Genomic DNA, 17,145 nt, shown 5'->3' with positions numbered 1-17,145 from the left:
TTGCTGGAGCACAGTACACACCCTAGCCCCCCCCTCCCCTCCCCCCCACACACACGCACGCACGCAACGTTCGTATCTCTCCAGCGGTCGACACCATGACCTTCACGAAAATTGCCTCGGGGGAAGAGAGTGAATAGTGTGCGGAGAAATCCACAAGGGCCGTGACGGGGATTCGAACCTGCGTCCGAGAGCATCTCAGACGCTGCCTTAATCGACTGAGGCATACTGATTGTGGGTGTAATTGTGAGGAGGGTGTGAGCGGCGTGGGTCTCCGCTCTCGCAGCCCGGCGCTAAGTCAACCTTCAGCGTTCACCGGAAATCACATTACTCAACGCCCAGAAATTCCCACCGCTTCAAAACGGAAAAAATCGTGCATAAAACCAGTGGCGGGCACAAGGCGCCAGTTCTGGCTGAGGCGGAGAACAGGGCAAGCGAGAGATGGGTCCGTGGTGAGCGCCCTCCTCACAAGTACTCACCTAATTGTGTTTGTGGGGGTGGAGCTTTGGCTCTTTGGGCCCGCCTCTCAACTGTCAATCAACAGGTGTACAGGTTCCTGAGCCTACTGGGCTCTATCATATCTACACTTGAAACTGTGTATGGAGTCAGCCTCCACCACATCACTGCCTAATGCATTTGTGCTGACACACCAGTGATGGTACTCTTTAAGAGCCCTGCTGCTTTATCCCTACCTTGCCGTTACTTTGTGATGGTTTCGGGGCTCAACGTCCCCGCGGCCCGGTCCTCGTCCAGGCCTCCTTGTTGCTAGACTGGTCAACCAGGCTGTTGGACGCGGCTGCTCGCAGCCTGACGTATGAGTCACAGCCTGGTTGATCAGGTATCCTTTGGAGGTGTTTATCCAGTTCTCTCTTGAACACTGTGAGGGGTCGGCCAGTTATGCCCCTTATGTGTAGAGGAAGCGTGTTGAACAGTCTCGGACCTCTGATGTTGATAGTTCTCTCTCAGAGTACCTGTTGCACCTCTGCTCTTCAACGGGGGTATTCTGCACATCCTGTCATACCTCCTGGTCTCATGTGGTGTTATCTCTGTGTGCAGGTTTGGTACCAGCCCCTCTAGTATTTTCCACGTGTAAATTATTATGTATCTCTTCCCCCCACCGTCCCATCCCAAATCCTTATCCTGACCGCTTCCAGGGGCTATATAGTCGTAACGGCTTGGCGCTTTCTACTGATAATTCCCCTTCCCGCCTGCGCTCGAGAGAATACAGATTTAGGCATTTTAGTCGGTCCCGATAGTTTAGCTGTTTTACTGAGTGAATTCTAGCAGAAACGGATCTCTGCATCTCGCCAGGTCAGCAATTCCTCCAGTTTTGAAAGAGGGATCCCATCACTATGGTTGTACTATACAAATCACTAGTACTGTACCGTCTCGAGTACTGCTCAGTACTCACTTCCCCCTTCAGAGCAGGAGAGATTGCTGAAATAGAGGGAATGCAGAGAACATATACGGCATACATAGACGCGATAAAGCACCTAAATTATTGGGATCGTCTCAAAGCCCTCCAAATGTACTCACTAGAAAGGAGACGAGAGAGATATCAAATAATATACACGTGGAAAATACTGGAGGGCCAGGTCCCAAATCAACACAGTAAAATAACAACATACTGGAGTGAACGATATGGAAGAAAATGCAGAATAGAACCAGTGAAGAGCAGAGGTGCCATAGGCACAATCAGAGAACACTGTATAAACATCAGAGGTCCGCGGTTGTTCAACGTCCTACCAGCGAGCAAAAGAAATATTGACGGAACAACCGTGGATATCTTCCAAGAGAAAACTAGATCGTTTTCTCCAAGGAGTGCCGGACCAACCGGGCTGTAGTGGATATGTGGGTCTGCGGGCCGCTCCAAGCAACAACCTGGTGGACCAAACTCTCACAAGTCAAGCCTGGCCTCAGGCCGGGCTTGGGGAGTAGAAGAACTCCTAGAACCCCATCAACCAGGTATCAAGCAAGCAAGCAGGGCTGTTGCGGGGGCATCACAGCTACAGAGTATGGAGAGTACCTCAGCTCCTGGGCTCGCCTCACAACACTGGGATTGTACTCTAGGTCCCAAGAACACATCTCATACTCTACAGAGGTACACTGATCGAATGTTGTCTCTATAATCTACACAATAGATCATAACACGTAAGACCACAAGAACAAAGGTAACTCCAGAAGCCCTATTGGCCCATACGAGGCAGCTCCTATTTATACCCACCCAATCCCTCTCATATACATGTCCAACCCACGTTTGAAACGATCACAAACTTAATGTAGAAAGATAAGGTTCAGCAGTGTGTGTGTGTGTGTGTGAAGTCCACCATTCCTCCACCTTTTCTCAGAAAACACAAGGTAAACTGTTGGAAGAAGAGAAGTCTTTGAGGTTCCTACAGGAAGTCTCTTATCTAACGGGACGTCAAACCTAGGCCTATTGGCCCAATGCAGTCCCTACGAGCCGCAAACAGCAACAACCTATCTGATAAGGCGGTTACCAGGGAAGCCTGGCCTCAGGCACACAATAGGCCTACCATACGGTACCACACACCCCTACCATACAGCACCACACACACACACACCCTACCATATACTAATAATTCCCATAATGTTCCTGGTGGGATAATGAATAATGTTCTAGTGAACTGAGGCTTCGTTGTTCAACGTTCGTTTAAGTAGCAGGTTAGCCACGATGGTTAGTGAGAGGTAGTAGTAGTTTGGAGTAGTTCAGTGTGGGCAGAAAGCTCTCACCATCACACAATGGGTTCCAAAGCTGCCCCTACAACACACCAAATGAGTACCCAAATGAGCCACAGGGACGTTAGAAAGAACTTTTTCAGTGTCAGAGTAGTTAACAGGTGGAATGCACTAGGCAGTGATGTGGTGGAGGCTGACTCCATACACAGTTTCAAATGTAGATATGATAGAGCCCAGTAGGCTCAGGAATCTGTACACCAGCTGATTGACAGTTGAGAAGCGGGCCCAAAGAGCCAAAGCTCAACCCCCGCAAGCACAATTAGGTGAGTACAACAACTGTTATGCTAAGCAATTCAGCTCAGACTGGTGTTAAGGGCTCTTGGGGCTGACGGTGGGGCTACGTTAGTTTGATAAACTGTGTTAGAAATGAACCACAGGGACGTTAGAAAGAACTTTTTCAGTGTCAGAGTAGTTAACAGGTGGAATGCATTAGGCAGTGATGTTGTGGAGGCTGACTCCATACACAGTTTTAAATTACACACAGAGTACCCAGAGTACTCAATTAGTACTCTCTGGGTAACTTAATTCATCAGTGATGTAACTTGCTGTAACTGAGGCAAAATAAATAATAAGTTGATTAAATAATAAGCGAATTTTGGGGCTCAGCTCCTGAAACCGTTATGAACCTCTGTAACCTTTTTACCCGCAACTATTCACAAGATGGGTTTGATGTCCACTACCACTCACAGGACGGACTTGGGGTCCACTACCACTCACAGGACGGGTCTGGGGACCACTACCACTCACAGGACGGGTCTAGGGACCACTACCACTCACAGGACGGGTCTGGGGGACCACTACCACTCACAGGACGGGTCTGGGGGACCACTACCACTCACAGGACGAACCTGGGGACCACTACCACTCACAGGACGAACCTGGGGACCACTACCACTCACAGGACGAACCTGGGGACCACTACCACTCACAGGACGGGTCTGGGGGACCACTACCACTCACAGGACGGGTCTGGGGGACCACTACCACTCACAGGACGGGTCTGGGGGACCATAACACACGCAGTAAAGTAAGGCAGCCATGCATGGTGACTGGTGGTAGTGGTGAGGTATGGTGCATGTTGGCCGGGCTGGGGACCAAGGGTCGCCAGGGTGGTCAGGTCTATTCTAGTGACTTTCACATATAGTGTGTGGCAACGACACCAAGGGCCCGTATTAAGGCCGACCAGCGGGTACCACCAGGGGACCACGTCAGGGTCGTGAGGGGGGTTCCCCTCCAGGGGTAGGGAAGGTCAGTGGTCCGTCAGGGTCGTGAGGGGGTTCCCCTCCAGGGGTAGGGAAGGTCAGTGGTCCGTCAGGGTCGTGAGGGGGTTCCCCTCCAGGGGTAGGGAAGGTCTATGGAGACATTGAGCTCATGTTGGGGTGAGAATAGCTTGAGCTACCTCATCCCTTTGTGTGTATTTTACCTCAATAAACTTATTTCAATTTCAATTTCAATTTCATGTTCCCCCCCTCCCCCCCCCCCCCCACCAGAGCTGCACCGCCCTCCGTTACTCAGGTGCATCCCGCTAACATTGATGACGGAGCCGCCATGCCCCGGAGACTTGTGGCTCACACTGGCCCCTGCCAACGTGCCGTTCATAAGGGAGGAGAGACTCAAGTGTGTGGCGGCTCTCAGCCATCCACTCTACCGGCAAGGATGTAATACCGCAGCCTCTCTGGCTTAACGCTCACCCATATGGATGATCTTAAAGCTCAGCCGCTCATAAGAACCCTTGAGTGCATGAGAACCCCTCCCCCCCCACAACACACTCCCCCAGCACCCACCATAACACACTCCCCCAGCACCCACCACAACACACTCCCCCAGCACCCACCATAACACACTCCCCCAGCACCCACCATAACACACTCCCCCAGCACCCACCATAACACACTCCCCCAGCACCTACCATAACACACTCCCCCAGCACCCACCACAACACACTCCCCCAGCACCCACCATAACACACTCCCCCAGCACCCCCTCCCAAGTGTGTCCCCGGCCTGCAGTGCTAACTTGACAAAGTCAGGAAGGACTTAGGTTATACGCGTGCACCCGACCTTCCTCTCCGGATGCCGACTCCCGCACTGCCTATAGCGACGGGTGTTGATGACTGAGGCTGAGCAGCTGTGAGGGACACAGCCACAGGCGACCACCACCCCAGTGTGTGGTATAGGACGAGGGTGGGGGGGGGGGCGGGGGCGGCGCAGGTGACCTGATATACCTCCAACGTTTACAGCAGGAGCAGCAGCTGTGGCCGCCGCCGGGGTGACGTCCACCCACGGCCCCAACTCACACCACCACTCCTCACGTTAACGCACATAACTCCTTCTCTCTATGCTTCTATACTCTCTAAGTTTCATACAAAAATCGATATAAAACTCCTGCAGGTATTTCCCCCAAGGAGCACACCGGCGTCGCATCTTGAGGCAGGAACTTATGACACAGAAAGCGTAGAGGATGATGATGAGTGAGTGATGGCGGACAACTCACCAGAAAGCTGTTATGTTATGAGTGCACACACACACAATATGCGAGGAGTGTGTAGAGCGCGCGTGCAGAGCTCCTCCTGGTGCACATGCGCGCGGGAGACTGACGGAGGTCCCGCGCCGGACCGCGGCCAAGCGTCGCCAACCCCCGACCCGTAGCCACAATATCATGCGGCGTCTCTCTCCCTACCGGACGCTCTCACAATGCTTCGTCGAACACGTGCTTCTCGGCCCGGCTGGCCTGGTAGCCAGGTTAAAGGTACTGCTTTAGTACCCCAACCATCACCTGAGAGTAACGTTGCAGGAGCGGCCGACCTGCACTCCCCCACACCTCAGCCTCCCGGCCCTCTCTCTCCTCCACCCTCACCTCCACACCACCGTTATTATATACCTTTAATGATCCTAGTTTTATTATGCATAATCATAACTCACATATATATGCTAACACATGTTCACGCGTACACGTGTGTACACACACAAGTACACACACGCGTACGCACATGTGCGTCCAGACCCCATATACCGTTTCAAATGTAGACATGATAGAGACCAATTGGCTTAGGAACCTGTACACCAGTTGATTGACAGTTGAGAGGCGGGACCAAGAGCAGAGCTCAATCCCCGCAAGCACAGCTACGTGAATACAACTAGGTGAGTATACACACACACACACACACACACACACACACACACACACACACACACACACACACACACACACACACACACACACACACACACACACACACACACACGTGTGTGTGTGTAGTCGTGATCGTCGTGATACAGCTAGACAACTCCAGGCAAACTGACAAGGAAGAATTCCTGAAACCCGTAACATCACAAACAAGAGACACAGATTCAAGCTAAGGATTCAAAGTTGCCGAAAAACATTAGAAAGTTTTCTTTTGCAGAGTGGTAGACGGTTGTAACACGCTTAGTGGGAAGGTGGTGGAGGCCAAAACCGTCAGTAGTTTCAAAGCGTTATACGACAAAGAGTGCTGGGAAGACGGGACACCACGAGCGTAGCTCTCATCCTGTAACTATACACTTAGGTAATAACACTTAAGTAATTACACACACACCTGTATCTCTAAACCCGCACACACTTGTGCCAGTATCAATGTAAGTATGATTAGAATAAATATGAGAACTGAGTAATAACACAGAAATATTTAATGTTTTAAAAATGTGGCGTAGAAGCCGACGCTCGACTCAACACACACACACACACACACACACACACACACACACACACACACACACACACACACACACACACACACACACACACACACACACACACACACACACACACACACACACACACACACACACACAGGGGCCTCGTAGCCTGGTGGATAGCGCGCAGGACTCGTAATTCTGTGGCGCGGGTTCGATTCCCGCACGAGGCAGAAACAAATGGGCAAAGTTTCTTTCACCCTAAGTGCCCCTGTTACCTAGCAGTAAATAGGTACCTGGGAGTTAGTCAGCTGTCACGGGCTGCTTCCTGGGGTGTGTGTGTGTGTGTGTGTGGTGTAGGAAAAAAAAAAAAAAAAAAAAAAAAAGTAGTTAATAAACAGTTGATTGACAGTTGAGAGGCGGGCCGAAAGAGCAAAGCTCAACCCCCGTAAAAACACAACTAGTAAACACACACACACACACACCACACACACACACACACACACACACACACACACACACACACACACACACACACACACACACACACACACACACACACACACACACACACACACACACACACACACACATATTCAGAATAAAGAATCATTCAGAACTTTGTATACCACATATGTCAGGCCAATCCTGGAGTATGCAGCCCCAGCATGGAGTCCATATCTAGTCAAGAATAAGACTAAACTGGAAAAGGTTCAAAGGTTTGCCACCAGACTAGTACCCGAGCTGAGAGGTATGAGCTACGAGGACAGACTACGGGAATTAAACCTCACTTCGCTGGAAGACAGAAGAGTTAGGGGGACATGATCACCACATTCAAGATTAGGCTATTTACCACAAGGGGCACACGCACAAGGGGATAAAGGTGGAAACTTAGTACCCAGATGAGCCACAGAGACATTAGAAAGAATTTTTTCAGTGTCAGAGTAGTTAATAAATGGAATGCATTAGGGAGTTATGTGGCGGAGGCTGACTCCATACACAGTTTCAAATGTAAACATCCCTGGATCTCCCCCTTTTGGCCAGGTCAGAGGTCAGTCACACATGTAATTAATAACTCCTCTCTTGAAGAGTGTATGGTGAATGTCAAACAAGCTTATTGAAATATTTCTTGAGTGTTTGTACACTTGTGGCCGAGCTTTTACATTCTTGGGGCAGGTAGCAACAGCAAATCTCCCCCTCCCCCTGTGGGGGTTGTATATAGAGGTCCTGTAGGGACTTAGTTGGACAGAGTGCCGGACACTGGGGCCCAGAGAGGGCTGTGAAGAACATCTCAGCCAGGGAGAGACAAAGGATTTAAGGTAATGTGTGTGATCTCTGAAGTTTTGTTCCATGTCCAAATTTCTTAACTTTTTGCAAAGTGTTAGAGTAGGATTTATAATTGGTGATTGACATAATTTTGGTCTCAATAAACTCATGTGAAATTTCCCGTCTGTGTCAATTGTTGAATCCTCTTAGCCTTTTGGATATAGTGGCTGATAACCGTTTTCATAATTAATGACAGTCATAGAAAGTACTCTCCAAGTCAAGCAATGTTTCTTGCCTCGTTGCTGGATATAGTCTCAATGGTCAAGGCAGATGGTGGCAGCGTATTTAATCCTTGTGTTAGCATTTCCTTATTGGCAGTGTATCTTTTGGCTCCGGTGTAACCATCATATGTCAGCTCACATTACCGTGTTTCATAACAGTGTCATCAAGTGCAACCGATGGGGAAGTGTTACTCAGGATAAGTAGTGTTTACATTATTAGTTTAGTGTTCCATTATAGTGGTGTTCCATTATAGTGGTGCATTTAGAGTGGTGTTACAATTGGTGGTGTTACAACAAGAGGAAGCAGCAGGTAGTCTAGGGTGTGGGCATGACAAGAGGAAGCAGGTATAGGGACAAAAGAACGCCATCTTAGATTATGGGTTAATTCGTAGCAGGAGTTAGGGGGTGACAGCGTCTGACCTTCAGGCATACTTGGGTAAGAATCACAAGTCAACTGGTTCTCTCAACTAATAGGTCGAGTTTTTGACGTTATGTTAACCAACATTACAAATGCGTTTTCTATGCGTCGGGACCGATAGGTTAGGTGGGTTGCTTGGGCTCGTACGTTGATGGCCAGGTTAACAGGTTAGATTTTTTATGAAGTGGCGAGTCTAGAGAACGGTCCGCACAGCAGACTGTGGGCGTGCCACAGAGGCAAGGACCCCACGCAGCTCCCAGCCTGACACAGAGACAGGTCCACTGTAAACTCCCAGTGTGCCACAGAGACAAGGACCAGAATGAGGGGTGAGTGTGCCACAGAGAGACAGAGATGCATAGGGACGGTGCATGTACTGTGGCAGGTGGCTACAGGTGACGGATCTGCCAATCCTGAGCACTCCAGGTGCACACTCTTTGAGCAGGAACAGTGGCACGATCTCCCACACTACATCACTGAATGCCCAGTAATCAGACCATTCAGACCAGTTGGCATGAGGTACCTGGAGCTTAGCAATTACTTTATTCACTCTCGTGTTCTTGAAGATATCCTCATATTGCATCCCAATTTGCCAGTGCAGGCTACTGAACATATAAGAACATAAGAACAAAGGTAATTGCAGAAGGCCTATTGGCCCATACGAAGCAGCTCCTATTTATACCCATATGGCCCCTGTATAACTAACCATCCTGCGAGATGGGAACTTTTATTACCACTGCTGCCTTATTCACTCTTGTGTTGATGATATCCTCATAATGCACCCGGAGTCTGCCAGTGCAGACTACTGCTCAAATGCCTCTGTATGACTAACCATCCTGTGTGATGGGGATTTTTAGCATCACGTAGCTAGCTTTTTGACACACTGTACTCCCCTTCATATAGTCTAGGGCAGCTGCACAAATGCACATGTACCTATATGTGTTAATACAACAAGAACAACAAAAGTATTGTGAGTAGGGTGGGTGTGTTGGGCCACACCTCCCCCCCCCGCCCCCCCCCCCCCCTCACACCAGCGTGATGGTAATGATTGCAGATTAATGCCACTGTTGTCAAGTATTAATGCCGGTATTGTCCCGGTATGTACTCTTGCGCAATGATCTCACATCAGCATTGCAACGTCGTCTCTTCTACTTGTGTACTCTGAGAGTGTACTCACACAGGGAGTGTGGCACCGTGTACTCTGAGAGTGTACTCACACAGGGAGTGTGGCACCGTGTACTCTGAGAGTGTGCTCCCACAGGGAGTGTGGCACCGTGTACTCTGAGAGTGTGCTCCCACAGGGAGTGTGGCACCGTGTACTCTGAGAGTGTACTCCCACAGGGAGTGTGGCACCGTGTACTCTGAGAGTGTGCTCCCACAGGGAGTGTGGCACCGTGTACTCTGAGAGTGTACTCCCACAGGGAGTGTGGCACCGTGTACTCTGAGAGTGTGCTCCCACAGGGAGTGTGGCACCGTGTACTCTGAGAGTGTTCTCCCACAGGGAGTGTGGCACCGTGTACTCTGAGAGTGTACTCCCACAGGGAGTGTGCCACCGTGTACTCTGAGAGTGTACTCCCACAGGGAGTGTGGCGTCAACAGGTGCCTGCCTCCACCCTGGCGTGGCACTGTTCCACCGTCGAACAAGACATTAGTTGACCCCAGTGCCACCAGAGGGAGCCAGGCACTCCACCTCACACTCGTCCCTCAATGAGAAACAATGAGTCCGTCAGGCTCGTCTTGGTGTCCTCATTGACTGCTACTGCCCTCTGACGTCAGCCGCTGCCCTACACACCCGCACCATTTCACAAGTGACAAACTTCGCGACGCCTCCACATTACACTCTGCTCATTCTTCTGTTGTACACGTTAATAATCTTATTCAAACCCATCCTCCAACAATCATAATCATTGTATTTACTAAATTGTTAATCGGATAACTAGTGTGTTAGATGAGCGGTGCCTCAGCCCATTGTGCAACGCTCCCGGCCGCTAATACAACCTTGAAGACCATTACCATGGGAAACCTGAGCCTTCTCACTCACTCCTCCACACCGTATATATATATATATATGACAACAAAATGTCTCTCACTGCCTTTCCACACCCCCATTCATGCTCACATCAACAGCATCAGCTACTGGTGCTGGTAATGGCTTCAAACAGCCTCCACTTACCTCTAATGTGGCTGAATCTTTATCACTCATATCACAGTTCCGCTACACAGCCCCGCTCCTGTGCCAGGTAAGTTCACTACGGGCTCACCATAGCCCGTGCTACTTGCAACTTTTTTTTCCCAGTAGCTAAATCTACAACAATAACAACAACTGTCAGTTTGGTTGACCAGACTTAGAGACACTTGAAGATGTTTCTCGACCAAAGATCACATTCACTTCCAACATCTACCACTTACGGGTTATTCATGCCCGTGCCACCTCTTGTGGTGGCTTAATCGTCATCAATCAACAATCTCATTTTTTTTACATTAGGTTAGGTAACGCCAGGATGGGTTAGGTTACGTTAGGTCGTGTTAGGCTAGGGTTGGGTTGGTGGCTTGGTGCCTTCTTTGATAATTACTTATTTAGGATGGGCTAGATTGGGCTAGGTTAGGTTAGGTTGAGTTAGCTTATGTTAGGTTAGGTTTATGAAGAGAGTAGCGGCGACGTAGAGGGTCCGGTACTTTCGTGAGGCCTTAGACCCTACTGGTGTTAACTACGCAACTGGTGCCCACAACCTTGACTCGGAGCCGCGTCACCAGTTTGGTAAGTGTGTGTAGAGCAACGTAGAGCCGTGTGTGCCTGCTAGTGTGTGTGTGTGTGTGTGTGTGTGTGTCACACACGTGAGCACGTATCTTGGTTAGCATTATCCAAGCACTAGAGTCATCTGAGATGGAGTGCTCAGTCACCCATTACACAATGTGATGTCTTACAGACCTCTCCCAGTCCATGGAGGGCAGAGGAAAATGTACATGTGTTAGTTAGCATTGTATAGCCACGTCTGTGGTAGAAACAGAAGTTCCTGTAGAGTACCGTAGAGTACCTGGTTGGTTGTAATAGGCCTGGTTGTGTCGTTAAGTACCAGGTGTGTGTGTTTACATGGTGTCAGCACCTTCAGAGTGGAGGTCGGGTAGTTGCTGACATCAAAAGTGTTGTATGATAAATTTTGTATGCATGACTCAGCATAGCTGAGGTCTAGCACTGTGTTGTGTTTACAGAGAGTGATGTTGTGCACAGTTGGTTGATGTAACGGAGCAGGCAGGCTGGTGTAGTGCACTCTGGGATCATTTTTATATTTAGGCCCGGAGGGTGAGGTTATTGGGCAGCCTCACTCATCCCGTTTCTTATTATTATTATTTTTCTACCACAGACGTGGCCACACATTACCAATGCTAACCAGCATATATACACTTCTGTCCTCCATGGACAGGGTTAGAGATGTGTTAAATATAAAGTTCAGGGATTTATTGAACAATCAACCACAGAAGGTGATTGTAGTGCTTTTAATTAAAATGCTAGGCTAAGCTACATATGTAAATACATAAATACACAGATTTACGTACATCCTACATAAAATGTTCGATGTGTCTTTTACATAGTGTCATTAATGTGCATTTACAAAGGTGAAATGGAATTCTGATCAGCTTCCACATATACTTTATACACATACATACACACACACACATATACGTACATATACATATATACATACATACATTTGTCTCTTTTACTCTGACAGAGTGAGATAGCTGATATAGAAACTAGTGTGCAATTAAGCACTTAACCACTGAAGGTTATTAAGGTGCTTTCACAAGCTCAGGTTATATAGTTACATCACATACATACATTGTATAATTGATACATTACATGGTCAATCTTGGGTACAAGTCCAATATATCATCAAGTGTTCCAGTACTCATATAGTAGTTACAGAGTTCAGCATACCTCAGCCCAGGGGGGCGAAAGTCAGCCAATATGGGACATTCTACAATATAATGTTCAAGAGAGTGCATGTTTTCTCTTTCACAAAGTTGACACATTGTGTACTCGACATTTGGGTTTTGAGAAAGCTGCCAGATACGTCTATATCCCAGGCGTATTCTGGCCACTATAACATCACATTGCCGGGTTCTTGTTCTATTAGTCCCATATGTGAATGTCTCCTCACGATATCTATCCCAATATTTAATGCTATAACTTTCAGGTCTTTGTGAATTTGTTAGGTCGGTGAGATCTTCATTAGATATTTGTTTAAGTATTCACTTTGTCACTGCTAATGAAACACCCATATCAATTTCTACTACTGGTTTTCTATAGGCTGTCTTTGCAAGCATATCAACAGTGTCATGCCTTGAGATGCCAACATGTGATGGTATCCATATGAATTTAATTTCAAACCTCTTTTCTTTAGCAGCTAAAACATTCATTCGAATATCACTGACTATTTTCTGGGTGTCACTACTATGTGCGTTCAATGCCAGGAGTGCACTCTGCGAGTCACAGTATATAAGTCCACTGCCTTTGTCTTTTAAAAATTCAGTGGCAAGGTATATGCCTGCAAGTTCGGTTTGAGTTGTACTTGCCCAGTCATTGACGCGCTTCATTGCTGTATGTACGAGAGAAGATTGTTCAAATATATTACATGCACACCCGGTACATCGTCCACCTTCTTCTACAGAACCGTCGGTATAGCACTGATACACATCGTTACCCATACCCTGAGTACTTTCAGTGATACTTTTCAGTGTTAACTGTTTTAATAATGTAGAGTGTACACTATCTTTCTTGGGCGCATTTACAAAATCAACTGATAGATCCCAGTTATCCCATGGAGTAATTGGTTGATTACTCCATGGGATCTTGTTGTTTTCTCTTGATTACAAGAGAGAACAACCAGAGACCTCCGCGTGTCACAAGCCCTCACATTCACAGGTACAACTGCCCGTGAGTGGTAACACGTGACAGTCAGTGTAACACTCTCATGTGCGGTGCTCAGTGTGTTAAGAGTACAATACACTACATTCTGCTGGTCCCATGGGTCTCTTTAAATTCTTTCATGGGCCCCTTGGACCCCGAGGGGGGGGTGTAAGGACCCCCCCCCCGGGCTGGAAACCACTGCAATAAAGGCTAAAGGATTCTAAAAGACAGCCGTCGGTGTTAGTAAACAAGAACCTACAGCTCGGTTGCTAAAGTCCCACAATGGGAACTCAGGGTCAGATAAAACATCTAAAAGAAGCTTAAAATCAACAAGATAAATCAAAGAAGAGGAAGAAGGAGAGAAAAAACTGAGAGTATACCATTCATTCGTGGATGGGGGGCAGGGAGGAAGGGAGGGAGGGAGGGAGGGCAGTGGAATGGTTCTGCGAAGGAAGAGAAAGTGGACGTAGAGGGCACATCACTGCAGATTAATGCGGGGGAAGCGGAAGGTGGGAATCATTATCGGGGGGTGAGAGGACGATGAAACAACATGAAGGCGGGACGCCCACTACACCGGGGTGTCCAGCACGGGTTGTTGAGACACGCCGGCAACAAAAACAAAAAGATTAAAAGCTGGAGTTGCTGAATATTGACAAAAAAGTCACGTATCCTCCACTGAAGTCCCTCAACTGAAGAAGAAACGTCGCCAGAAAAAAAAGACCCATAGAAAGATACGGAAAGGAAGAGCATGCTCAGGAAACTTTAGGTGGCTGAGGTCAGTGAAATCTGGGTTAGGGGCAAAGTAATGAGAGGCAAATGGGAGCTCCATGGTGGGCTCTGGGAGACCATGGCGGGCTCTGGGAGACCATGGCGAGCTCTGGGAGACCATGGCGGGCTCTGGGAGACCATGGCGGGCTCTGGGAGACCATGGCGGGCTTTGGAAGACCATGGCGGGCTTAGGAAGACCATGGCGGGCTCTGAGAGACCATGGCGGGCTCTGGGAGACCATGGCGGGCTCTGGGAGACCATGGCGGGCTCTGGGAGACCATGGCGGGCTCTGGGAGACCATGGCGGGCTCTGGGAGACCATGGCGGGCTCTGGGAGACCATGGCGGGCTCTGGGAGACCATGGCGGGCTCTGGGAGACCATGGCGGGCTCTGGGAGACCATGGCGAGCTCTGGGAGACCATGGCGGGCTCTGGGAGACCATGGCGGGCTCTGGGAGACCATGGCGGGCTCTGGAAGACCATGGCGGGCTTAGGAAGACCATGGCGGGCTCTGGGAGACCATGGCGGGCTCTGGGAGACCATGGCGGGCTCTGGGAGACCATGGCGAGCTCTGGGAGACCATGGCGGGCTCTGGGAGACCATGGCGGGCTCTGGGAGACCATGGCGGGCTCTGGGAGACCATGGCGAGCTCTGGGAGACCATGGCGGGCTCTGGGAGACCATGGCGGGCTCTGGGAGACCATGGCGGGCTTTGGAAGACCATGGCGGGCTTAGGAAGACCATGGCGGGCTCTGGGAGACCATGGCGGGCTCTGGGAGACCATGGCGGGCTCTGGGAGACCATGGCGGGCTCTGGGAGACCATGGCGGGCTCTGGGAGACCATGGCGGGCTCTGGGAGACCATGGCGGGCTCTGGGAGACCATGGCGGGCTCTGGGAGACCATGGCGGGCTTTGGAAGACCATGGCGGGCTTAGGAAGACCATGGCGGGCTCTGGGAGACCATGGCGGGCTCTGGGAGACCATGGCGGGCTCTGGGAGACCATGGCGGGCTCTGGGAGACCATGGCGGGCTCTGGGAGACCATGGCGGGCTCTGGGAGACCATGGCGGGCTTTGGAAGACCATGGCGGGCTTAGGAAGACCATGGCGGGCTCTGGGAGACCATGGCGGGCTCTGGGAGACCATGGCGGGCTCTGGGAGACCATGGCGGGCTCTGGGAGACCATGGCGGGCTCTGGGAGACCATGGCGGGCTCTCGAAGACCATGGCGGGCTCTGGGAGACCATGGCGGGCTCTGGGAGACCATGGCGGGCTCTGGGAGACCATGGCGGGCGCTGGGAGACCATGGCGGGCTCTCGAAGACCATGGCGGGCTCTGGGAGACCATGGCGGGCTCTGGGAGACCATGGCGGGCTCTGGGAGACCATGGCGGGCTCTGGGAGACCATGGCGGGCTCTGGGAGACCATGGCGGGCTCTGGGAGACCATGGCGGGCTCTGGGAGACCATGGCGGGCTCTGGGAGACCATGGCGGGCTCTGGGAGACCATGGCGGGCTCTGGGAGACCATGGCGGGCTCTGGGAGACCATGGCGGGCTCTGGGAGACCATGGCGGGCTCTGGGAGACCATGGCGGGCTCTGGGTGAGGACAGCCTCAAACTTAGAAATGCGAGCGTCGTCAATCTCCAGAACAAGGACATCGTGAGAACGGTGTTAAATATTGAGGCAGTAAGGTCCTCAGGGTTTTACAGACGGCTTCAGAGTTCTTTAAGAGGCTTCAGGGTTCTGTAGAGGGATTCAGGGGTGTGTAGGGGGCTTCAGGTTTTCCTCATGATCAACAGCGAATCAGACGGACTGGACTGCCACTCAGACGACCTGGGCAGCCACTCAGACGACCTGGGCAGCCAATCAGATGACCTGGGCAGCCAATCAGATGACCTGGGCAGCCAATCAGATGACCTGGGCAGCCACTCAGACGACCTGGGCAGCCAATCAGATGACCTGGGCAGCCAATCAGATGACCTGGGCAGCCACTCAGACGACCTGGGCAGCCAATCAGATGACCTGGGCAGCCAATCAGATGACCTGGGCAGCCAATCAGATGACCTGGCCAGCCAATCAGATGACCTGGCCAGCCAATCAGATGACCTGGCCAGCCAATCAGACGACCTGGGCAGCCAATCAGATGACCTGGGCAGCCAATCAGATGACCTGGGCAGCCAATCAGATGACCTGGCCAGCCAATCAGACGACCTGGGCAGCCAATCAGATGACCTGGGCAGCCAATCAGATGACCTGGGCAGCCAATCAGATGACCTGGGCAGCCAATCAGATGACCTGGGCAGCCAATCAGATGACCTGGGCAGCCAATCAGATGACCTGGGCAGCCAATCAGACGACCTGGGCAGCCAATCAGATGACCTGGGCAGCCAATCAGACGACCTGGGCAGCCAATCAGATGACCTGGGCAGCCAATCAGACGACCTGGGCAGCCAATCAGACAAACCAAGAACAATAATCACAAGAGTCTAAGACGGTAACCTCTTTCACTTTTACTTGTTTTTCACCAGTGGATCCTGTTGACTTTTGGCCAGAAGGCCGCGGGGGGGGGGGGGGCGGGGCGCCCTTCACAGCCCAGCCCCCCACCACACCCCCCCGTCACGGTCCCCACCCCGACACCTCCCTCCAAGGCCCACATCCCAACACCTCCCTCCAAGGCCCATATCCCAACACCTCCCTCCAAGGCCCACATCCCAACACCTTCCTCCAAGGCCCATACTCCGACACCTCCCTCCAAGGCCCACATCCCAACACCTCCCTCCAAGGCCCCCATCCCGACACCTCCCTCCAAGGCCCACATCCCAACACCTCCCTCCAAGGCCCACATCCCGACACATCTCCCATTAGGGTTAGGTTAGAACAGTGAGGTTTGCGCGTTTCGGGAGCCCTTAATATTGTCCGCTGGAGCAGAAGAGGCCGGGCTGCTGCAGGAGGCTTCCAGCCTTATGGGCTCCGTCCTCCCCCGAGCCCCTTTGAGCATCAGTAGTCATCAATGTAACCCCCGCAATGTTATGCACAATGACATTCAGTTCTGTATATATTTGTAAATAGCATCAATAAATTGGTAAGT

General features: G+C 50.8%; 3 protein-coding genes across 31 annotated transcripts in view; 2 read left to right on the top strand and 1 right to left on the bottom strand.

The window, feature by feature from the left end:
• Positions 1-17,145, bottom strand: part of LOC138349576 (electroneutral sodium bicarbonate exchanger 1-like) — a 287,070-nt gene that overhangs the window by 142,263 nt on the left and 127,662 nt on the right. For 3 of the 29 annotated variants that reach the window (XM_069333322.1, XM_069333324.1, XM_069333330.1), the window contains exon 1: positions 5,248-5,473. The exons of 22 other annotated variants lie outside the window; for them this stretch is intronic. The gene's annotated coding sequence lies outside the window, so the exon portion shown is untranslated. Of the gene's footprint in view, positions 1-5,247; positions 5,477-17,145 lie in introns of those variants that run through there. 4 more of the 29 variants (XM_069333341.1, XM_069333343.1, XM_069333317.1 and 1 more) reach the window with 3 other exon arrangements.
• Positions 14,144-15,661, top strand: LOC123765159 (uncharacterized). Its single transcript, XM_045753633.1, has one exon. The coding sequence runs from the start codon at positions 14,144-14,146 to the stop codon at positions 15,659-15,661; it is 1,518 nt and encodes a 505-aa protein (XP_045609589.1).
• Positions 15,846-16,547, top strand: LOC123765158 (golgin subfamily A member 6-like protein 2). Its single transcript, XM_045753632.1, has one exon. It carries the CDS (start codon positions 15,846-15,848, stop codon positions 16,545-16,547), a length of 702 nt encoding a protein of 233 aa, XP_045609588.1.

Source organism: Procambarus clarkii, chromosome 29 (assembly GCF_040958095.1).
Source record: "Procambarus clarkii isolate CNS0578487 chromosome 29, FALCON_Pclarkii_2.0, whole genome shotgun sequence".
NCBI lineage: Eukaryota > Metazoa > Arthropoda > Malacostraca > Decapoda > Cambaridae > Procambarus > Procambarus clarkii.
Note: the sequence above shows the minus strand (reverse complement) of the source record. Positions and strands in the feature narration are given on the sequence as shown.

Bases quoted from the DNA above. Each gene is read 5' to 3' on its own strand.
- LOC123765159 (XM_045753633.1), top strand. From the start codon at position 14,144: ATGGCGGGCTCTGGGAGACCATGGCGAGCTCTGGGAGACCATGGCGGG.
- LOC123765158 (XM_045753632.1), top strand. From the start codon at position 15,846: ATGATCAACAGCGAATCAGACGGACTGGACTGCCACTCAGACGACCTG.